Source organism: Hetaerina americana, unplaced genomic scaffold (genome assembly GCF_022747635.1).
Source record: "Hetaerina americana unplaced genomic scaffold, ioHetAmer1.1.p SCAF_12, whole genome shotgun sequence".
NCBI lineage: Eukaryota > Metazoa > Arthropoda > Insecta > Odonata > Calopterygidae > Hetaerina > Hetaerina americana.
In genome coordinates, this window is record NW_027286292.1 from 3,993,456 (window position 1) to 4,019,218 (window position 25,763).

Here is a 25,763-nt window from a genome sequence, read left to right on the forward strand (position 1 = left end):
AAGTGGGTGATTTTGTGTCAAGATTTTTCTATTCCTTACATTATTCATAATGATATTTCATTTAATATTTAATACACTAATTTTTTTTATTTGCATTTTCGTGAAATGTCAAGACTATGTAATCCATAGATATAATTATAATGCAATTACCTATGTATCCATAGGAGCATAATCTAAATCTGTGTGTCTTGTAACTGGGGCATCACACACGAGAATAAATGGAGTTATTATTGTGTATATTAGGGTCAATTGGTGCCAGTCCCCACTCGCACGTGACTTTCAACATAATATGATAAAGAAATATATTTCTGTTACCCATTTTTTATGTGAGCTAGAAAGTAAGTAAGATCGCAAAGAATGCGTTCCGTCCCTCCGTGATCCACCGCGGATAAACGTAGCTGGACACATTAAGCCTCGATGTGCTCGCAAATGTTTACAGCCCTAAATGCTTCTTTAGTTTGGCTATCAAGGGTTTGGAAAAGATGCGTAGGTATTATCAACTTGCCTGTCATTACAGAGTATTTCAATGAAAACCGTAGCGAACAACATTTGAAATCTACCCTATGGATTTTGGCATCAGTTTTCTGCGGTATAATCTAGCCTCCCGTCTTATATGTGCTTCGGACGCAAATATTGTTTCACTTTAGGTTTACAAATAACGAAGTTACTTGAATAAAATAGCTATTATTACCGTTTACTAAATTTAGCTTAAAATTAAACTGAGAACGCTCGCATGGAAATGAAATTTAGATTAAAATTTGAACTAGATTACATTTTTTCGCCGAATAACATAAAATTGCAAAAAACCTGCAATTTGACTTCTTCATCATTGAAATATTTACAAATAGCTGCAACATATGGTGCGTATTTTCATACGTATCATCAACACCAGGTGGAGCTAGTTCATCATCCGGTTGCTGAATCGGTATTGGCTATAGTGGGTGAAGTTTTTTGGTGATGTGCATCATCATTGATTTGTAGCACCCCAGTAATACGTGTAGATTACAACCCGAGGCCATTCTATTCAAAGAGCATGGGACAGACTAAAAAATATGAGAATTGTTAGAACGCCAACGATGTAAAAAAGGAATGAGCTGATTTGTCTTTTACAAGATTTGAAGGGTTAACAGGGAGAAAACCCTAAGACTGGTAATTAAGAAAACCTAATTAATATATTACAGAGGATTCCATTCCCAAACCGCACCCATTTTTTAATTGGATTCAGAGGATGCATTCAGATAGTATTTTTCAAATGTTTTTAAATGAAATAAATTATCATTTGCTTTCTTTGTCTTTTCCTTATTAATAGTCAGATATTGGCTATTATAAGACACATAACACTGAATATGTAATGGTATACGTATTGACTATGATTAAGTAATCAACATTGGAGAGATACTCGATGATGAAAGATGTGATCTTTAAAATTTTGTAATGGCCAATCGATGTTGGATCCCTTATATGGAAGCTGAATATGAGCAAACTACAAACACATGTATGGAATTATTCACTGATTTTTAACCTGTGGTCCGAGCATTCACTCTGAAGGGAAATCTTAACTAAGTGCAAAGTAGATAATCTGATTCTACACAAATGCAAGTACGTGAAATATTAACTAGCAATGTTCAATGTGGTTTTAAAAATGTGAAACTTTTACAAAAATAACAACAATGGGTAGCAACTAAACATCAACATTTTCTCAGCCAAGGTTGTCGATAACGTTTCCTAAAAATAAAGGAGTTAAAATTAGGGCTCGAAGAAAAAATAGTCCATATTATTTCTAATCGACAAATTTACATATGAGATAAAATTAATAATCAATATTTTAATATTCGATTGATGAATAAAAGTGAGACGCCTGTGTAATTCGCACCACTTTAGTATTCCGTCACCATTGTAACATCTCCTTCTGAGAGTTATGAGAAATTCATCTAAAAGACTCGGAGAGTCCAAAGCGATTGAAATCTTCGATAAAATTTATTGCTCTAGGTACACAAAAAATGATGAACTAAAAGAAACAAAAATTCTTGGGAATGGAAAGCCTAATAGAAAGGCTTCTTCTCTGCTTTCACCACGTCTCATCATTGCCGGCTGCTCTTTCTATATAAAGCGGGTCTCAAAATCTTATCGTTGCAGTTACTTCTTTTCTTTGTCGAAAACGCTTAAGCATCACACGCTCGTATTTTAGGTTACCTTCTCAAATCTTTCTACAGATCCAAGAATACAATACATTTTGGTTGAACTTTCTATATTATCTTCTCTATGATGATACAGAGAGAAACCATATCTTCTCTAATTCATATATTGAATCCAAACTGTCCACTGCTAAATAATACCCTTCCATTTTTTCTCTCCATTTCTCGGTAAATTGTTTATATATGTCATAATGTTCAATAACTGGGTCGTCAGACTAATAGCTCGAAAGGTTTCACATTTGGCTCCCTCTCCGCTTGATGCTATAGTCCACAGGATACTTTTTTGAATACATATTAATATGATTATAATGATAGGTTGTATTTGCGGCGGCTTGTGGGGTATTATGTAGATGTATAAGTATTTTTTCCCTGATTTTTTATCAATTTCGAGGGATTTCTCCAATGCCTAGCGCCTTTTTTCCCATTATATTCTTCTCTGCAGCGTTAAATTTATACCTGAGGATGAAGTCTCCTTTCTCATCATCACCATGAAGAGTTCCATTTTTTCCAGTAATCTGATATGAAAATATTTTTCCGCCATATATATCCTCTAAATACTTTCCATTTATTCGTTTTATTTTCACCTTCAATCAACATTCCAATTTTTATATCATGAATGGCCGTACTTAAGCTAATTCAATTTTTCCTAGTGTAAAGTTATGGATACAGATAGAAGATACATCATTTTCTTGCCACTTTTTCTTGTCACGTTTTTCAACTGATTTGTATTCTTATCATTTATGGCATTCTTGTTCAAAATCACTTTTTGAATTTTTATACGTTCAACTCGCCTCTATTAGGTCCACTTCATCATTGCTTTCTCTTCTTCTCATTCCACTTCTTCATGGTTTGCTTTCCACAGCTTTTCTCCTGCATCAAGTTTCTCTCTTGACTTTGAAAAAACCGATTTTCTTCCATCAGTCAATCGATCCTATTTTGCCATTGCGACTTCATCCATTTCTATAGATGTTCGAATTTGAATGGCACGTTTTTCGCCTCAGTGAATGATACTTCTTTGGTACCACACTGTATTCATTGTAAAAATCTGCCCTCAGATTGATTTTACAAAAATTTAATTGATTCCAAAATCTCTACTTCACAAGGATGTAAATAATTTTGTATCGTCTTATATCTCCTAGCATCTTCCAAGTGGATCCCCATCGTCGGTGATTTCGATAGAATGTGGAAAACGAAATAGCCGAGATCGTAAATTTGATTGGCATTGGGTTTGTTTAAGGGGGTAGGTAAAAACAATGTGACAGGTCAGAGGACAACAGAAAACGCACACTGGGTCACTTGGGAGATTTGGTAAACAGTAATCCACACGTACATCTACATCTACATGTACATAATACCCCGTAAGCCGCCGCAAGGGCGTATGGCGGGGGGTGTTAGGTCACCAACCGTAAAAAGGAACAATACTACATGTACCATACGTACCGTAATCACACACAAAAAATGCAAAAATAAATAAAGAAACAGACTTAAACAACTCGATCATGGGAAGGTGTTAAGGAATAACAATCACACTCGTGAATTGCATTCACACACACACAGACTCAGGGCTTGCAAGGATATCTCCTTCGACAGGGACCCGTTGTACTAACACAGGAATGAAAATTGATTAACAATAAAATTAAAATTAATAAATTAAAAAGGAAGGACCCAGATTCACGTTCACAGTCACTCAATCGCTCGGGTGTGTTAGACCTTTGTGAATCGCATTCACTCACTCGTTCAGGGTTAGCAAGGATTCCTCATATGCCAGTGACCCGTCAATCACAAAGATGGAAACAAAAATGCTAAGGACGTTCGTAGGTAGCGGAAGTGGGTAAGTGCCTACCTTCCTTGGTAATTTTGTATTCATCTGCATGATTGACGGGTCACTGGAATAGGAGGAATCCTTGCAAGCCCTGAACGAGTGAGTGAGTGCAATTCACAAAGGTCTAACACACGAATGATGAAGTGACTGCAAGCGTAAAATTGGGTCCTTTATTTATTTTTGGGTCCCTTGGGTCCCATAAAGGTTTTATTTTTTATTTTGTTATTAATTAATTTTCATTCCTGTGTGAGTCCAAGGGGTTCCTGGCATGTGAGATATCCTTGCAAACCCTGGGTGTGTGTGAATACGATCAACGAGAGTGACTGTTATTCCTTAAAACACTCGCGATAGATTGTTTGTAAGTTTCCTTATGTATTTTGGCATCGTGTGTGTGTGATTGAGGTACACGTGTACACTGTTTCCCAAACACACACAAGTGACTGAGTGTGTGTTTTCCATTTTCCTCTGCCTTAACACATTATTTTTACCTACCCCCTTAAACAAACCCAGGGTTCATTAAGTTTACCGTCTCGGCGTTTGCCATAGTTTCGCGGAAGTTAGTACGGTCACTTTAAGTTTACATTCAATAGGGTGTGTTCATCAACCTCTATATTGTTGTTTTATAAATGTTTTTCGAACTCCAGGATATTTCTCCACTTTCATTTCGAGGTCCATAGAATTCTTTAGTTTTTTTCTTCCTGGCCTTCTCCGATGATTGCATTCTATCCTTTAAGTATGGACAAATAGATTTTTTACTGCAATGTAGGAAGCTCTACACTCTCATTTCAGCAATCGTCCGCTTAATTTTACCCACTCCCTTTTTTGCCCACTTTTCTATTCAAGAAATCAGGGCGAATGGTCCTGTAGTTACCTCTGCGAAGGTATCATGGTTCCGTTCGTCGCAGCGTACTCACATATAAGTTGCCTTAATTCTACGCGTCCATACCTTTTCAGTCCCTAACCTCTCGCATTCACAGCATGACGGGTCATCCCAATTAGCGATCCTAAATGAATTTACTTATTCGAGTGATGAATTCTCTCGAGTAGTCCCGGACTGGAGTTCCGTTTGGAGGACTAGTTTTTCCTCCTAGAAAATATACTCAACATTATGCTCTCTGGTCTGTGCCTCTCCTGTTATTTAAATCTCTACAGCAGAAAAAGAGGCATTGGTGAGAGGCTGCATCTTTGGGAGGGTAATTTCCTCTTCCCTCCCACTTCACAATGCTGCAGCCGTTGAAGTAATTTTGCAAGCAGGGAAATGATGGTTACTGTACCGATCACTGCGGTTGCCACTTTCACTCACACAGAGAAGAGCTGCTGCGCCTCCTGGCAAATGACGGCTTATTGTTTGACGGAATTCACTCACCAAATCATGGCTACCTCTTTCCGATTACGTAGAACATTTGGTATGAACTCCTACGACCTCTGAATATTGCTACTAATTTTCCCCCAATTCTTACGTATTTACCGAGCACATTTGCTTACATACTGGCTGTAACTCCATATCTAGAGGTCGACATGCCATTCACAGCCGTGGACGTGCTCGATGACTTCAAACTGAGCCCGTGTTCAGAAGCGTACAAGTCGTTTCCGTGTAACTAAGACTTACGACAGTTTTTATTTGAACTCACAAGTTTCATGCAACGACGATTTTGGACATCTTTTATTTAAACTCACAAGTTTCATGCAACTACGACATCTTTTATTTATATTCATAAGTTTCATGTCTGTTATCATGCATTTATTTTTCAAGCAATTCAACGAATCTTAAACAGAAAAAAAACAAGCTAATTAGCGATATCATATCCTTTTGAGATGCGATTTTCGAGTCTTAAACCTTCGCCGTTCGCTTTCGTCGAAGTGTGTACTGCCTACTCTCTAATTTCAATGTCTTTACTTGCCATGCAATTTACAAGCCAATGACATTTTAGCAATTTAGCAGTCAACGAAAGCATTCATTTGAAGTAAACTCGTTTCATCCACGATTCAAAATAGTGTACATCATTTTTCAAGGGTTACTTTTGCAAACGATAATTACCCATTCGTGCCGACACGTAAGTTGAAATGAAGTGCGAGTTTGTCTCTGTATCACCGTGTACACTAAGGCTCCATGTATTACAGTCGTAGTCTAAGAGACTTTGAATTACTTATTCCCCTTCCAATTTTGATCAACTAATAAACGTGAGTGTGGGGGTTTGAATCTAGGGTTATCACGTTCACACACGTGCAATTAAGGCGGGGAAATATTCTCCAATTACTCTGAAACAAGAAAACTGCAGGGTAAGAGGGAGGCTTTCGAGCGCGTTCGACTAATGGATGGAGAGAGAGCGAGCCAGAGAGCCAGAAGAGAGAGAGGTTGTATCCGCAGGCGAAGGAAAACTTGCCGTCCTCCTCACGAGGGATTTGGTGTGACTGCCTCTGTGCGTGTGTGCACCGGCGTTTGTGCGTGCAAATTCAGGTAAACCACAATGGCGGTTCCACGATAAGGAAAGCAGCCAATCAAAAAACACAAAAACATCCTGCTCGGCCCCCCTCGAAAGACATGCCGCCACAGCGTGAATGACTGAATGAAGTTTGTGAGGTCTGGATTAATATTTTTTTAAATATTCTCATATACGTATAGAAAGAAGTTCAGGATATAAATAAAAATGTTATCTCCTAATGATGAAATTCGCAGTTATTCATACATTGCGAGAACCGTTTCAGATATAGTTTGGCTTTAATTCATCATAGATTTATATTCTACCGATAACGATCACATTTATTAATGCTCTTTCTTAATTCTTCTAATAAGATTTCAGCACTGTCATTATCATTTCGAGATGCATGAATGAAAACATGCTAGAATGACAACCAGCAAAATTCTCATTCAATGAAGAGGAAAAGAAAGATTTTATTTAGTAAGGCGAATAGAAAACGCTGAATTGATTACATAGATGTGCAAATTGTGACATACATTCAAATTTTGTTCGCTTCAATATATATAGGAAGGGGAGAGAGGTATATATATATATATATATATATATATATATATATATATATATATATATATATATATATATATATATATATATATATATATATATATATATAGGAAGGGGAGAGGTACGCCATTGCAGCAATGAGATTATTAATCGAGAGGAATATAAAATACAACCAGGAGGTATTTGCCCGTTTCGTAGATTTCGAAAAAGCGTTTGATAGAGTGAATTGGGGAAAACTAATGAGTATATTGCAGAAAATAGGAATAGATTGGAGTGATAGGAGGCTAATCCGCAACCTGTACATGTCTCAGACTGCTCAGGTCCGAGTGGGGAACGGGGAGTCCGGATGGGCAGTGTTAGGAAGAGGTGTAAAGCAGGGTTGCCCATTAACACCGTTACTGTTCAACCTGTATGTAGAGGAAATGATTCAAGAGGCATGGGAAGAACTGGTGGTAGGAATGAAAGTGGGCGGGGAATTCGTAAAATCAGTTAGGTTCGCTGATGACCAAGCTTTAGTTTGTCAGTCAGCCAAGGGGTTGCAAGCATTGTTGAGTTAATTGGAAATTCAGTGCGACAGGTATGGGATGAGAATCAATATTAATAAAACAACGGTTATGCGATTTTCTAGAAAGAAAAAGACCAAGCTAAACATTAAAATAGGAGGGCAAAAACTAGAGCAGGTAGAACAGTTTACATATCTCGGAAGTGTTTTGGACCAACATGGTCAAAGTAGTAGGGACGTAAGCGGCTTTCACAAGGCGGAGGGAGTTGATGAAAGGGACGTTAAGTAAGGATATTAAGAAAAGACTAGTAAAAACTTTTATATGGAGCGTAGCTATGTACGGCGCGGAAACGTGGTCATTGAAGCTGGAGGATAGACGTAGATTGGAGGCTTTTGAAATGTGGGTGTGGAGAAGAATGGAGAAGGTGAAATGGACCGAGAAAAAACAAATGAGGAAGTACTTGGTATGGTAGGCGAAGAAAGAGGTTTGTTGGGAGAAATCCTATGGAGGCAGGAAAAGTGGATGAAGGGGGTATTGACCGGCAGTGGGATGTTGAAGACTGTAATAGAGGGGAGAATGTTAGGCAAACGAGGAAAGGGAAGGAACGGGATTGGGGTATTGGACGGGATGAAGGGAGGAAGAAAGTACTCAGAGATGAAGAGGGGTCTGATGTAGAGAGTAGGATACTGGATTTTGTGTTTTGTTAGGAGTCACAAAATGTTTTTATTTGGTAGCTGTGTCCATCCAAAAACCTACCTTAACCGGTAGATTACCTAATAATAATAATATATAACACACACACACATATATATATATATATATATATATATATATATATATATATATATATATATATATATATATATATATAGCCCCTTGGTTTATATATAATCCACTGTCAAATTTCAGTTGATATAAGAACAAGAGAAAATTTAATGTCCCTAAGTATTATCAGACCATGCACGAAAGAAACCGTTTCGGAGCTTATTACAATTGTGGAGAATATCGCTAATGGAGCAACACTTCCTATCTCTCTCTCGCCGCCAATATTGAAGTTAGATACTACAATGCGTTTGTGGATCCATTCAGAATATCCGTAAAAATCATCCGTGTTTAATACCCCATGAGACAGAATAACTCTGCCTCTTGAGATTGCGCCAAACGCCAAAATGTCAACCTCAAGGCCTCATATAACAATAATAATGTCACAAAACAACAGGGATAAAAAATAATACTAAGTGTCGTATGATTTACTTGAATTGTTTTTTCTTCGCATATACTTTTAAACAAAAATTTCTGGAGTGGTTGATAGCCACATAAATACGTACCTGTACATAAATTAGAACATTTCACGTCGATTAGGTATATTTGACCTTTTATAACAAGCTATTAACGACATGAATTAGGATAAAGAAACGGCTTATTCTGAGATGTTTACATGTCTTATTAGTTGCTGATTTGAATGAGGACTTCGTTTATATTTCTCCAACACACGAAACCTACTATGGCATGCGATCAGCCGCAAGTCAACCCAACCGCATGAGCTTTGACGGAAAGGAGAAAAAATGGAAATCCCTACCAATTCTGCAACGATGATTGTCAACATCCCCATGGTCGACGAAGAGTCATTTTTATGCTCATTGCCTGTAGATATGAACATGAATGTGAAGTTTGAGGAACATCAATGTACAGGTTTGAAGTACCTCACAATGATCACAGACACCGAATAGTATGAGATAATATCCAATAAGCTGTAAGTGCGTTAGAAAACCTCCGTAGATGACCTTTAGGGAAAATGTGGCAAAGAGGTAAACAATTTACAAAGTCGTATATTATTAGATTATTTACAGAGGCATTCAAAACTAATGGATGAAATTCTCTCTAAGAGCTCGGCATTAATTAGAGCACCTCATAGATATCTTACGTTTAAAAATAAACTGCGTTGACAGAAATGTTACTTCTTACTGGCGGGCGTAATCAGTGGCTTTTAAGAGTGGTTAAATACAAAAACAAAACATTGGTCTCTATTCGTTGGTTTTAGATTAATCAGAATTGACGACAGTTCAAGTTACCCATTTATATTCTATTACGCACCTCTAAAATCCTATTGCATTTCTCAGCAAGGCACTTGGACGTGTGGCTTGGGGTTGGGGGGTTACATAGTGAATAGATTACACACCAAAATAGCTCCGTTAAGTAACCTTTCCGTTAGATAATTCCTTTTCTTTAGCTATGCTAAGCGAACTAATCAGCCTTAACCCACTGTTCACCGTGGTGACAAAACGGTGGCAAACCCCAACAGTGATCTCACAAACCGCTCTGGTCTGGTGCACCGCTAAGAGGAAATGACCAGGTTTTCCACTTGTTTACAATTTCCAGCTCTCTACGAGTGATTCTTCCTTCGCGCGATTTCTTTTGAAATGGATTCCAATTCAAAATGTATCATCATTAACTCTTATTATATGAACATCCATCTACTTCCCTTGATTGATTAACATTTTCTCGGTACATATATGTCGGTTGGTCAGCAGTAAAAAAAAGTTTTTGTCTGTAGCTACAAGACTCATTGAAGGCGATGTGTAGTTCATGGACGTGCACTAGGGACATAAAAGCATCCGGAGCGTGATTTAGGAAGGCACACGCTCAGTATCGTCATAGATGCGTTCATTAAAATTAAAGCGTCAAAAAATGTCTCGTACATTAAAAGTTGCACAAAATTCTAGGCTGTCCCTACCAAATTAAAAAAAGGAAGAAAATGAAAATGTTGAACAATGGGCCACACCGAGAAGAAAAATAATATTTCTAGTGGGACTAAACTAAGAAGGAATATACAGGGGAAACATTAAAATCCCTGTCTAATTTACACAAATTTCGCCAGCCTGGACGTTTCCGGTAGAATGAAGTTAATAAATAAATTTAAAGGTAAGAGAAACAAACATTACCTTCCGCATAGGTATGGCATGGCGGCACTATATCTTTTAGGATAATCGAACCTTTGTTAGATAAATTAAACGTTTAACTCTACGCAGAGTTGCATCCGTTTTCACTTTTCCTTATTGCTATTCCATTTTGCGACCAGTAATCCCTCATCCCCCGACCCCTAAACCCCCTCCCGACAAACTCCGGTAGAAAATCGTGGCGGGTGCTGGAGAGATACTGTCTTTCTCAATCGGTGTATCTCTCCGCAGGGCAGCAGCACCAGCAGATTCGAGCAATCGCCCTCGGCCAGAGGCCGTTCATCGACTCTCCATTCACCAACCACCTGCGGGAGTTGGAACACTTCCGCAGAAAGAATGTGGATCCGACGGGAGGGCCTTTCAAAGGGGGATCACAAGCAGGAACGCCGGTTCAAGGTAGGTCTCTTCGGACGGAGGTCGTGGGCCATGCAGATAGGGATTTCTGAATACGAGATAAAAAGCATGTTTCAATATATACATATACACACACATATACATACATACATATATATAATATATATACACACATCCACAGACACATATATGCATGCACACATATAAACTGAAGAAGTTGCGATAAGGAAGCACGGCCCTCGACGTGCAAAATCACGATGATAGGAACGTACTCATTATAAAATGGAGTGTGTGGATGCGACATCTTGAAGCTCAGTATCACATAAATATGCGCGGAAAGCCCGAGAGAACTTTTTTTTCCTTTAATTGGCAACTCTCACGTGGACGCTTCGGCAACGAACCTGTGAGGTGTTATTTTTTCCTGAATCCATTTTCATGTTTCTAACGGAAGTGACACCGGAAATAGCTGTTTCCTCCATCTTACAAAATTCCGGTGAGTCAACAAGTCGCACGCTCACTCCTATCATGTCTTAGGTTTAAACATATAAATGAGTAGTTTTGAGACTGAAACCAAATTTAAGCAGAATATATTCCTCTAATAGAGATCCAAGATGGTAGTCGCTTGAACACATGACTATTACAGGCTAGGTGATATACGAAAGCGTTACTAGAAAATGTGTTTCAACAAAAATTATCGTCATTTTTCTTGTTGGACGCGTTGAATAGCCAAGCAACATCTTATTATATCTGAGCTACAGTATATCGGAAAAATTATTAATAATCTAGTTTTAAAAAATATGATATAAGGAGGAATCTTCCCTATATACATATATGTATATTAATTTGCAACTATTTTCTAATCCTTCATATACTTGCCTTCAACAACATATTAAACTCCCAATACGATGAAGTGAACATCTTTCTGATGCATTGAAATGTAATGGCGATGCGGAAGGGAATGAGATAACATTTTCAACGAAGATCAAATATACTGGAAGGACTTAATAAAAGGAAAGGATACCACTCGAATCCCCCGGTCTCTCTTTCCTTCCTTTAGTCGCAGCGCTTTGCAGTCAGACTGGCCGTTTTCCCGTTGCCGTCAAAAGGTGTAATCATTTCCTTTAAAACATATTCCGTAATCCGTTAGCTCTATCAATTTTTGTTCAACTTTTTCTTTACCAATCGTGTGACTTAGGCGCCCATACTGCATGCGCACATAGCCCAATCCAATAAATAATCTGCCCTGTGAGTTTTTTTCTCAGCCTGGCGTTGAAGTGATGAAGATGGCGAAGAGCCAAGCCACAATCACGTCGCCGCAGCCACGTGTGCATTGGCACATAAATAACCAATGGCTCAAAAACCAGAAATAAATCGAAGGTTGCTTACAAAGAGGCTCGTCTACAGATTTCGTACTTATTGAGGTGCATGCTTGTAGTTTATTTCACATGAGCTAGATGTACTAATTAATAGCATTAAAGGAAACGAAAATTCCCCGTCGCGATTTTACGTTGCCACAATAACTGAGTTGTTCCCCGCACTTCAAAAATGGGTGCTCTTATTGTTTTCATGAAAGGGTGTGATCATTGATGTAGTGAAATGACCTCCGCCGTTGACGCACACTAGAGCCTAACTCCACCACCGCTCGATGTTTCGGACTCCTAAGGACTCGGCGTGAGAGACTGCAGTGTCATACGCAAGCAAAAATCGAAAGAGACGAAACGCGAGCTTAAAAATCAAACGGCAAGTGAACGGGGTAGAGGGAAGGAGATGGGAGGAGGGTAGCGGCGGAAATAGCAATAGGGGCGTGCGAGTGGGAAGTATTAATTACAAGAGGCGGGCGATGAGCGTCTGGGGGATGGGGAGGGGACCTACCCCCCTTGGGGACGCTCTTTCTCTTTCACGTGCAGGAGCCGAGCCCCCCTGGCGATGAATTTCGGTCAGTCACCGCCAGGTCTCAGTGAAGGTGACAGATCCATAATTAATACATTTAAGTTAATTAACAATTGCTTCTCGAGCCAGGAGAGGTTGTCAGGGACACGCCGACCGTCAAATGACGCGCCGGGTGACGGAGCGTATGGCCCCCGGGAGCCTTTCCTGGGGAGACGCGACGGCGGCTCCGGGGGCCCTCAATTCCATGCGCGCCCCGGGCGGGCTGTGCCCTGTCTTCAGCCGAGAGACGCTCGTTCGCCCTCCGTCCACCTGCAGTGAAATGCTCCCGCTTCCTACCTACCCCCTCGCCCCGCCTCCCGCTCCCCCAACACCACACCGTCGAACCACCTCACCCTTAGACACTTCTACCCGTGGCGCGAAGCGTCAATGCGCTGGAGACTTCCTTCACACGAGAGCCGCCACCTACTATCCAGTAGCGATATCCTGGGGAGTGGTGTACCCACGTTATAACCGTTGCCAAAGTGATTATCAGGTGAATGCGGACGTGAAATATGTCCGATGAGGAGTGTAGAGCTTTGAAAAGCCCCCCTGCACGGTAGTCATGCTACTGAAGGCGGCAGTCGATGATGCCGGTGAAAAGCTAGCCGCAACTGTTTAAATTATAGTTTTTAAATGATTTATCAAGCCAGAAAATTGCAACGAATGCAGACGAATGGCGTAGTAAGTATCCTAACAGATTAAAGTGAAGAAAATGATGACAGTCTTAGACCTTGACTGTGTTGAAACGGTTAATTTCACAAACTTCAATTATGATGTACATTTCAAAGCGGGCAATTTTCGATTTTTGATTTTTTCTCGGACAATTTAATTTTAAATTTCTTAACTTTATTTTATTTGAATTAACAAATAATCATTCTTTTTTGCACATAAGTATTTTTAAATTAACGACGAATGACATGTATTACCAAGAAAATTTTAGGTACCCAATTTTTTTTTTATTTTCTTCCCAGTCGAAGCCAGAGAAATAATTGAGCGGGTAGCTATCGCTAGTCCTCTTCTCTTTGCTGAGACATGGCTGGAGTGCCTTATCACCACTTAAGGGAAAAGTAATCTTCTCCTTAAAAACCTAATTTCTGCTACAAGAAACTCGCCTCTATTTCGTTATTTTGTGTTTCCCCGTCCCTCTATAAAGAAGAATATAATTAACGATTGGACGAATAGACGTTGCGTTATAGTCGAAATTAAGGAAAAAGTTTTGTTTTTACAGGTATTTTGCTCTGAAAAACACTTTATCAAGCTACTTTTCCATTTCCTTCGGCAAATTTAAAATTTCTGTCTATTTCAACCCGAGAGTCTCCTAATTACGTACAGTCTCCTAATTACGAACAGTCTCCCAATTAAATACAGCCTCCTAATTACGTAGTTTCCAAAATATCAAGCTTCTCGTGCGCCGAGGAGTTTCATCGTTCAGTTTCTATGATTTACCATTATTTGACGCTTAGAAAATAAATGTACAATAATAAACGTATTAGTAAATGCAAAATAACGGAGTAATCACTGAAATCTCATAATTTTCGCGACTTTTCGACTTAATTCTTAATTGGATAGCACCACTTATTTACTAAAATTGACGTTTTTGTAATACTAACATTGAGTTATTTTTCTCAATGTAGTGTCTTAAAATTGGCGACCCATTGTAACGTTAATTGTAATTTTCAAAATCTTTAGAATTTAGCTTTTCATATTTATTGGAATAAGAAAGAACCCTCACAGGCAAACATTTGTGGAAATCTTACATGGTAGGAGTAAATGAACTAATTTTGCAGTTTCCACATTAATTCATGTGGAAACTGCAAAGTTAGTTCATTTACTTCTACCACAAAGAAAAATGCTAAGAGTCTTTTACCGGAAACTCAATTTCGCGACATGGACCTGAAAATGACATCAATTTACACAAGCATTCACCAGTACGGGACAAAAACCCTTTTTCATGTAATGGTCGTTTTTACTTAGCAGAGGACACGTTGCCCTAATTGGGCAGATTAGCTTTTTGTATTTTTTTTCTCGATGCTCAGAATTATCAGGGTCGTTCATCTTTTAATTCATCTTTAACAATTAGTTTTCACAGGTTCATAAAGTTAACTAAAGTTAAATCCATCGGTGAAACAGGGTCCTTCCAATGTTCACAGCCGCGGAAGTGGTCACTTGGACGATCCTTCCCTGGAACAGGCCATTGGCTATTTATCAGCAACACTATATCTTTCGCCAAAAATATTCCTCCAAAATTCATTGTTATTAATGATATCTAGTCAAGAGCTTATGAAGAACAAATGTATAACTCTCTCTTTAGTAATTATATGAGAAGAGCAACAATAATAAAACAATAATAGATGATTCATTGAGCAGATGATGTCCTCTGAAAGCGATCCACGTTTCCGCAGAAATATGTTAATTTTTTCCGGTGGGTTCATCCCGTAACGCGCTCATCTGAATCACAAAATAAACTACGGAAAACTTCATTTATAGTGAGTGATAGTCGGAGTTATAATTCCGACGATCACTCTACGCCATCAAGGCATCTTTATTTTGAGCCGATCCGTGAGGTAAGCGAATCAAGACAGCCTGCCTCATGCGATCGGTCTATTAATTGTGGAAGGCTTCGAAAACAAGGAATATTTCGAAGATCGATTAAAGAGTGCCCTTTAGGTTTATCTTATTTTATGGCTGATTGATTACTTTGACTGTTTGTATGACCATTGACGACGGAGTTCGGCTCCTGGCTCAATGCTCCCAGAGGCTAATTCGGATGACACCTCGGGTTATCTCCAGACAGCCGCAATTCATGCATGACAGAACTTTATAGGTCATTATGGAATTCAATCTATGGGAAACTAGACCCCTAATTCTGAAATTATAAATTTATCGCATCGTTGGAGTTGGTACCACGTGAGCTCTACCCTCACCTATCCAGCTGAATATTTTTAATCGAAGATTAGTTTACAAGGGTCTGTAATAAACAAGGCCAAAAGCCGCAATTTAAAATTTTCCAAGCTACCCGAGAAATGTGTTGATTTTTCATGGTCAAACACTGACCTGGACTCGGAATCCCTGCACGGGCATTTCTCCTTTCGGATGATCGCTCATGGTTTAACAGCTTTTCCCATAGTAAAAACGGGAAGTGATTAGTGATGAAAAACGTCCACGATTTCAGAAAGGCCATACTATTTCAAACCTCTGAGGCCACACGCAAAATATGAAGGAACTATATGTGGTCCATTAATGGTATTTAGAAATATGGAATCGTATGAAATTTCATAGAAACGGTTAATGCACCACCAAGTTACAATTTTCGAATTAGAGCTAGAATTAAGGTCGTATTACCGAGAATCACCCTCCAGCACTGGGGCTAGCTTAAGATTCTTCAACGTCAAAATTCGCTCATTATTTTTTACGCAAAAGACTTCTGACTTAGTTGTAGAGCTGGGGAACGGCTTCTAACACTGGTCTTGGACACGTGGACACAAGATCAGTCGAATACTTCGACATACCTTGTAGTGACGGAATAGACTAAAATTTTATGTTAATTACATTTTGAGATAACTTATGATACGAAGAGTATTGACCCAGAATTTCAATTCCGATGTTTTGGACCACCAGATCAAACAAAATGAATGATCTGTTGAAAATATAGTGTTATTTCTAGTTTAGTTACTATGCCTCTCGTGTAAACAAAATTAAAAAGCTAAGACCGCCGGTTAATGAGTTCTCGGTAGGGCAATTCCGATTACCTTTTTAAATGTCCCTATTAAACAACTATAAACCCTAAAGTTAGAGAAATCCTTAGAGAGCAATGTTGAGATCATAAAGGTTCTTTTCTCACGCCTTAACATTGCAGTGTACGTTGCAGATGTAGAAACAAGTCATTGATGAATGGGGAAAATATTCTCGCTGCAACATTTAAGAAACAAGCATTCTCAAAAATCTTTACTTTGTCATGTATCTCATATATTATTCTTTATCACCACAATACACTGTCAGTATTAAATGGCTTAAATCCTTATAACCACTTTCGACACTTGGAAATAGATTCCAAGGTTGATTGATACACGCTCTTATATCATCATTCCATAAATCATCTGGTACCATTGGACGTTTCAGGTTTGGCATCTAGGCTGTTAATTTTTTATGACAACATCAATCACATTTATGATTTAACTTATAACTATGGGACAAACTGATCCGAGGAAACATACAAATTCATTCGCACTCAAAGAGAAATGGGAAACTGTTTCACGCTCATCTTCGAGATTCCCGGCAACCGTCGTGGGCAAAAGTTTTCCGAATGCCCGTCCTTCCCCTCCCTCCCAGTCAGTAGTCCCCCGCCACCGAGCGATAGAATCCACCCGCCCCCTCTCCCATCTCCCCCTTGAACGCCTCAAAAACGCCCTCTGCGCGGCGCGGCTCCCGGAATCACATTCCGAATCCGCTCCTTTTGCTGCCTCAGCGCCACTAGTCCCCACGCACCCGCGCACACCCGTGCCTCCTCAATCATCATCATCACAGTGGAGTTTCCACGCCCTGCCAACGGCCCTCCTCCCTCCCCACGGCTGACCCATCGACCGCAAAAGCCCGCCACCACCCACCTTTCTTCCTCCGACACCACCCTCTCCGCCGCCGGGAACCCCAAAGGGTCTCACTCCCCTCTCCTCTCCTCTTCCCATTCCTTTCCTTGGGCCCTTCCGGGGCCGCATTACCTCAGGGCGCACCATACCCTCCGGCTCCCTCCCCAGCGCCCACCTCCCTCCGAGATCGTGCCTTGCGCTCCGCGGCCGAAGAAGGCTTGTTTAGATGCTCGCCGCCGGGAAGGAAGGTTAAGGTGGACTGCGCGGACTTATAATGTTCAGCACAACTTACGTGAGTTGGAAATCTGCGTGGTCTTCAGCCCGAGTGAATGTTTGTACATATCAGGAGCATACATAGCGGTGTACTAAACGAGAACCCTCAGCAATTATATGTGTGTATATCAAATGCCCCGATTCTTTGGCCAGAAAATGGCGTTGGGGAACTGTTTTACACAGTAAAGGAGAAATGGACAAATACACAAGAGGAAAGGATAGTAGGGAAAAAAATCATACAACGTCATGAAGGATAGAAACAGTGGGTTTCGTGGCACGCATAGCCAGAAGAAGGAAACAACCACATCGGCCAAATAAATAGGAATAATTGGCCAAATAATACGAATTCAAACACAAAAACCCGCCGAATGGCGAACACCCGGCCCGGTAATTGAAGCTTTTTTACGCTTGCCATCTACTAGATACACCTTTCCCCACAAATGCTGTGTTTATTCTTCGTGTGTTCCTTCCTCCAATCATTCCATCTGAAATGACTATCCGATTCCTCTCCTCGCTTGCTTAACGATATCTCTTCTTTCACTGATTTTAAAATTCAATGCCAATCAAAATGCTCTGCATTCATCCTTACACCTCCTTTGGATTTATTACAGCAAACTTCTATTCTACTCTACTTAGTATTCCTTATCCATTCCCATATTTCAAAAACCTCCAATTAACCGCAATAATCTTGCATCAATGACCATATTTCCGCGCCATACCAAATCACGCTACATACGTATCAACGTTTTGACGAGCCGTATTTTAACATCCCTACTCAAAATCCATGTCACAATTCCTTCATCTTCGTGAAACCTTCTTTTCCTAACGCAATTCTTCTTCTTCTTCTTATATCTTATATATATACTACCTGTATGCCTACTACTTGACCAGTTTGGTCTAAAGCACTTCCTATATAGTTTAAGTTCCACTGGTAATGAATACTACATATACAGGTAGGTGCTACTGGCCAATAGGTAAATTGTTCCACTTGCTCCAGTTTATTTACTTCTATAATATTATTTCATTCATTCTTCTTATTTCTCGAAAACAGCATAATTATTGTTTTTTAACATTTATTCCCTTTCCATACCTATCATACAAATATTTCAATGCTCTTAGTAACGTTTGCAAACCCCTTAGCTGGCCAGGGAACTAAAACTTGATCATCCGAAAACCTTACAGATTTTATAAATTCCCCACCGACTTACATTTCTATTTCCAGTATTTTCCACATCTCTTTAAATATTTCCTCCACATAACGTTGAAAAGCACAAATAATAATGAACACCACTGTCTTAACCGTCTCCCTAACACTGCCCATCTGGATTCTCCGTTGGCCACTCGCACCTTAGCAGTCAGCGGCTATTACAGGTTGCGGATAAGTCACCTACTCTATCCTATCCGATGAGCAAATATTTCCTTCTCTCGTCTAACTTTGTAATCATCTCGTCCGTAATCCATATTTTTCTCGTCTCTTTCATATTTTCCGGTCCTGCAGTTTCTTTTGCAACTTCCGACGCTACTTTTATACTTGTTCTTATTTTTCTTCTGCACTACCCAGCTCCCTGTCTTTACTCATAGTTTTCTCAACAGGCTGCTAATATTCTTTTCTTGTCGTTCCGGTTAATGCTTCCACATTCCATTTCCTTAACCATCTTCCCTGTTTTATCCTCTTGAATCTGGCGTTACACTTTATTAGAACTAAATTATGATCTGAATCAACGTCTGCATCCGCAAACCTGTGCGAATTACACGCAGACACCATTCTGAATTCCGGGTATTGTCCATGCATACCTTTGCCTGTTGTGGTGTTCAAACCGAATGCTCGTAATGATCAAGCCATAACTCCTGAAAACTCAACGGCTTTCTCACCATGGTCATTCCTTGCTCCTAAACCGTAGTCCCCCACCTCACTACCATCTCTTCCTACGCCTAACGTTGCGTTCCAATCCCTCATCAAGATTTAATGTTTCCCAACAGGAACATCCGCAATTATGTCCTCTAACTAATCGTATGCCCTTCCCACTTCTTCCTTCCTATGTTTGTTAGGTGGCATATTGGCCTGAACAATGACCAAGTTCATTGGTTTAGCTTCTACTTCTTCTAATATTATTCTACTAGCTGCGTAATCAGTGTTTACTACGCTTTTTCCTACCATTTTTTTCAATATTATGGCCACCCCAGGCTGGCTCTCTGTCCCTTCGCTGTATGTCAAAATCTAACTATCGTTCCAGTAATCCGCGTATGTCTACCCACACAAAACTAAAATATGTGTATTTGCTACCTTATATATTCTAATTTTCCTAACCTCATTTCACTCGTTTAATTGTGATATGTGCCTTGACTTCTCTCTTCTACGCACGAGATTCTAGTTTTCTTCTAGTGGATGATTACGTTAGTACTAGGTCCTGTTGCACCAGATCCGTAGAATTCACAGCTATCTGCGACCTGGAGCAAGTTAAGTTGTCCACTATTTATCTTGACTTCTTTGATTCCCATTCTTGCGCTTTTTGTTTGTCTCTTCTAGATATATGTTGAATGGTGCTCGGGAGTTGCATTCCTGACTCCTTTGTTTCCGTTGGCTCCTATTTTCCTTCCGTTTTCATTTCCTTCGTTTTTAATTGATTCTTGTAGGGTTAATGGATCATTCTTATCTCGCTGTAGTTCATTTGGAGCCCTTCTAGCATTCTGAGCATCTTCTTTCTTTCCACGTTCTCCAAGTCTACGAATTCCACTTTTATTAGCTTGTTGGCGTCTATATTTTTTACGACCAGTGTCCTCAAGCTGAATCTTGCCTCATTTGCTTCTCAAATTTTCCTGAATCTAAATTGGTTTGGAAGCTTTCTTCTTCCTTTTCTTCTATTCTTCGGCTAATCATTCGGGTTAAATCTTTTTGATACGTAAGATATCGGGCTCAATGTTTTGTACATTCCGCATTTATCTGTTCTTGCTTTCTTAGGTAAGGCGATCATCGAGTGACTTCTCTGAAACGAAGTTCTTTGGTAGTTTTCCATTATATTGTAGCTCTCTTTAATTATTCCAAAGAGCTCTACTTGAAGCTCTACTCTGCTCTGCCAAGCTCTACCTTAAGTTTCTTGATTATTGTATCCATCTTGTATTTTACCATTTCTTGGTGTCCTGTTTTTCTTCAGGTCTTTCATGGCTGTGCCGAATAAGCTTCATAGTTTCTCTGGTCCCAGTTCGTCTTCTTCAATGACGATTTCTTTTTCGACTAAGTGACCCTCAAGTTCCTCTTTCGTTAAGAGTAGGCTAATGCCGCCGCCGGGTTTCTCTCCGCCCTTCATCCTTTCCTGTCCTTCCCTCATTGCGCAAATGACCTTAGCTGTCGGTCGCCTTCCCTAAAACTACTGTTCAAGTTCCTCTTGGGCCTAGGTAGAGATCTTTTAAGTATGCCTTCCATCTCATCCCCATGTCTCTCTCTGTATCATTAACGTTCAATTAACATCGAGGAGGTTGTAACTTTTTTCTCCCAAATTCCCTCTTTACCAGCATAAGCCGTTTTGCTATTTCCTTCTATATGTTTGTCGTGGATTTCCTCGGAGAAGCTTTCGATCGACTTTTTCATTGCGTTCCTGCACTCTCGTATGACTTGGTTCTACAAATTCTAAAAAAGGGTTTCTTCATTTTGATTTCTATGATTCTTCTATTTTATCTTTTTGCCATTAAGAGATCACTTATTTGAGCCGTTATCCATGGCCGCTTGAATTTCACCGCCTCTCTCACGAGTTGCTCATCTACGAGGGTGGTCCCAGAAGTACCTCAGATTCATATTAGGTTTCTTATGAGTGCTTCAAATCCGCAATCAATAAGATAAATTGACTTCCGTGCATTTTATTTTAACTTAAGCAAAATAAAATATTGTGTCCTGAGCCTGCTGTGAAGACCTTTGTTCGCCGCAATACGCTTGTTTTAATTTAAAGAAATATTTCATCAGAAACAGTGTTCCAGGTATGTGAAACAAACAAAAGTAAATGGACCTGAATACTTATTTGTTAACACTACGAGTGTGGTTCCAGAAGTACCCGACCCAGCAAAGAAAACATAAATATTTTGAAAAAAATGTATTTATTTTTCGACATAATCTCCTTTCAGCTCTATACACTTTTCCCAGCGATGTTCAATAAGTTTGATGCCCTTTTTGTAATAAGAACTGTCTTGCTCCTCAAAATAGCCATTAACTGCCGACATCACTTCTTCACGGTTGGAAAATCTTTGACCACCGAGCCATTTTTTCAAATTTGCGAACAGAAAATAATCCGAGGGGACTAAATCTGGCAAATAGAGTGCATGAGGTAGCAATTCAAACTTTAATTCATGAATTTTGGCCATTGCAATAACAGATTTGTGAGCGGGTGCATTGTCTTGATGAAACAACACTTTTCTCTTAGCCAAATGCGGCCACTTTTGCTTGATTTCTTTGCCTAAACGTTGCAATAAGTTTGCATAATACTTGCCATTGATAGTTTTTCCTTTTTCAAGATAGTCAATGAAAATTATCCCGTGCGCTTCCCAAAAAACCAACGCCATGACCTTGCCTGCAGATGAAACGGCCTTCACCTTCTTTAGAGGCGGTTCTCCTTATTGATTCCGTTTTTTTTATTGTTCTGCTGACTCGGATGCAAAGTAATGGGCCCATTTTTCAGCCATGGTTATGAAACGGCCCAAAAATTCTGCTTTGTTGCTGTAAAACTTTGCTAAACACTCATTTGAAAGATCTTCACAACACTGGTTTTGGGCGAGTGTGAGCAAACGTGGCACCCATCTTGCACACAGCTTTCTCATGTCCAGATTTTCAGTTAATATATGATTTACCACACTTTTTGAAATGCCGACTTTGTGTGCTAGCTCACGCACCTTCAGTCGACGATCATACAGTATCACTCTGTGGATTTTCTTCACTGTTTCTGGAATGGTCACCGCATTTGTTCGGCCAATGCAATGCTCATCTTGACAGCTTGTACGGCCTCATTTTAATTCTGCTACCCAATATTTGACTATTGTAAACGAAGGACCAGACTCACCCAGAGTAGAATCCAGTTCAGCTTTTACATTGGTTGGGCTGAAGCCTTTCAAATAAAAGTATTGTATCACATGATGATGACCAATTTTCCCTATTGTCACAAATTCACTGAAAACGTTCAATATTGATGGCTGCCAAACAAAAACTAAACAACGTAGCACCTTCAAACTACACACAAATGCTTATTAGATTGTGTACTTTCTAATACAGTGATATTTTTCAAACAACAACCGTCACCTCTAGCCCAGGCCAGGTACTTATGGGACCACCTTCGTATATATCGCTGGAAAAATATTTGCAGAAAGCCATTTTTTTTATCTCTAGTCTTATTCATTTGTGAATACATTAGGTTTTGTTTTAGGACAGTTCCCCATTTCTTCTCAATCACCCTGTACTTATAAGGTGGTAATAACATCCTACTGCACCTATTACTAGTAAGAAATATGTAAACTTCTTGTGGAAATGCAATAATTTTACACCACATATCCTTGTTGCAATACCAGACATGCATCCATTAGAAGATTTGATCTTAGCAAGGGAGAGATACTAGTGTTGGCAAGTGCCTCTTAACCTTTAGCAAATAGCCTTACACTGAGCAAGAGAGGGAGATTTCTGGATTGGTGAGCATTGTGCATCATAAAATGGCCCGGAAGGTGTAATCTGCCGAGAGAAGCTAACTGAGTGACTGTAAATTATAAAACCCTCAATAGAATCTAGGTTAAGGTCTGCCCATTCACTGCAGACATCTAACTTGAAAAATATGCTTTATAGATTGTATACTCTCTAATACAGTGATATTTTTCAAACAACTACCACCATCTCTAGGTCAGGCTGGGTGCTTATGGGACCACCAGCGCACTACTTCGGTTATTATATTCCTTATTTCCATCCCCTGTCCGTCTACGCTTGTATAATAAACTCCTATTTTCTGTCGATATTCGCAGTGGCCTTCTCTTTTGCTTGATTTTCCTCCATTATCATTGTGTTCCATCCATGTCCCTGCGCTACTTTATTCATCTTCTTGAATCTCAGTCATCAGTCGATGACCACCGTGTTGTGGTCGCTATTTATATATCGCCGGAGTCGTTCTTATATTGCGTCCCTTGGCTCTTGTATCTTGTTCTTACTAAGCTTGTAGTCAATTTGGTATGTTACCCTGTCCACCGGCATCATCCGTGAACATCTTTGTCTCCGATGTTTTTAAAAAGGGTGTTTGCTACTTCCATGTTTTTCTCATTTAAAGAATCCAAAAGTTATTCTCCCGCGACGTTCCGTTTTGCCAATCCACACTGTCTCACGCTGTTTCCTTCTCGTCCCCCTCCGACCACAGCGTTCCAGTCACCCATAACGATTAGGTTCTCCACCCCTTTTAGTGCTCCTAGAACCTCTTCCAGTTGGTCGTAATCTTATTTTTTCTATTATGAATGGCTGGACGTTGGAATATACACCTGTGCTAACACTATATACATGCTTTCCATCCCTGATGTCACAATCCTCTCATTGTATTGACAGCACGATGCGACTATGCTTGCCTATTTCCTTAGAAGTATGATGCCGTCTTTTCCAATGCACACGCACACAGTCATAAAGTAGCATCGGCTAGGCCCGATTTAAGTATACACATCGGGAAATGTTTGAGAACAAAGAAATATTTTTTTTAAACAAATTTCTTTCCTCACTCATAGATTGCAGTACATGTATGACTCAGAATCAAGATTTTGATTCATTCACTTCAATAAGAAGCGACAATTGAATTGCCACATGCTATCTAGCTGCGAGTATTATAATATTTACCAAGGTATATTATAGATAACTATTCCGACAGCTGGGAAGACGCATCGCACATTGTACCGAGCTGCTGCAAAATTCGACAGTCGCAGATTATTTCTTTAAAAATTAAATTTAAAAGTGCATACCTTTCTAGTTAATTGTCACTGCGAAATTCTATGGGCCCTCGAGTTATTTTTTTAGGATTCCACAATTAAAGATCATCCGTTCATTTTTTTAGTTCAGCTTTCATTATGCCTAGCAATGGCTTACCCACGAGCCACCGCTGGGGTGTGTGGCAGGAGATAATTACACTCCAGGCATTCAGCACCAAAAATTAAGTTTTCTTAATTTTTGAATTCCAAATATTTTTCTTTTAAATAATTAAAATAATCTAAATCATGTTATCTACAAGTACATGCTCTAAGGTACGTAAGTTAGAGCTTTAGAGCTCTAACAGCCATGAGAACGCAGAAGCCCTTCCCCCACGTCAAGGTTGTAATCCATTCGGAGGAGTATGTGACTTGACTTGGTTATTTATATTTCTGTCATATTTTCTTCAAAATACATTTTTTTATAACTAACGACCTTATTATATCTTCCAGCGAAGAAGAAACTTTTAAGTTTAAATTTAGGCCTGATTAATACAAATAAGGAGGTACGTGGAAAACAATGGAGTTTGGGAATGTCTGAAGGGTTCCGATTATTTCCAAAACCTTAATCTACGATTCGAATGAAGTATTTTTCACAATTTTTGCGATTTAAAGACTATCAAGATCCGGTCTCTCTGTTCGAGTTTATTATTATTATTTTATAGTTTATCTACAGCATCACTTCATTGAGTTCAAATTTTTATTGTTTGTGGCTACGATTCTATACCTTACAGATAAAATTGCTGGATAAAACTTTCAGAGTTTTTAAGAATCATATGCAATAATTACTTTCGAAATAATTTCTTAACCCCGGGGTGCAGTAGTCCCGTGGATATATCTCTGAAAGACTGACCGAAGGGCATGGGTTCGGCACCCCCGATTTTTACCCTCAACTCAGGCGACACCTCAAGGGTAATCATTACACCTCGGACGATGAGGTGAAGGCAGCTGCCAAGTCCTGGATTCGAGAAAAGTCGGAACAGTTTTTCAGGGACGGAATGAAAAAACTTGTCACACGCTGGGAGAAATGTGTTAGCCTTAAAGGTGATTATGTTGAAAAATAAATATATGATTTTAAAACTTAAGAATTGTGGTTTAATGTACTTTTTTCTCGATCTAGCTATTTATTTTTGTTCGCGCTCTACAAGCATGTGTGCATTACTTTTCAGTCTACCCTCGAATGTTTTTTCCTGTGATCTGATT

At 39.4% G+C, this 25,763-nt stretch overlaps 1 protein-coding gene across 2 annotated transcripts in view; it reads left to right on the plus strand.

Moving 5' to 3' along the window:
* LOC139685850 (runt-related transcription factor 3-like) overlaps window positions 1-25,763 on the plus strand; it is a 177,144-nt gene that overhangs the window by 95,723 nt on the left and 55,658 nt on the right. Inside the window, exon 3 of one of the 2 annotated variants that reach the window (XM_071582963.1) lies at window positions 10,693-10,857. The exons of the other annotated variant lie outside the window; for it this stretch is intronic. Within the exon in view, the coding sequence (XP_071439064.1) occupies window positions 10,693-10,857 (165 nt within the window). The remainder of the gene's footprint in view (window positions 1-10,692; window positions 10,858-25,763) is intronic. 2 annotated transcript variants of the gene reach the window in all.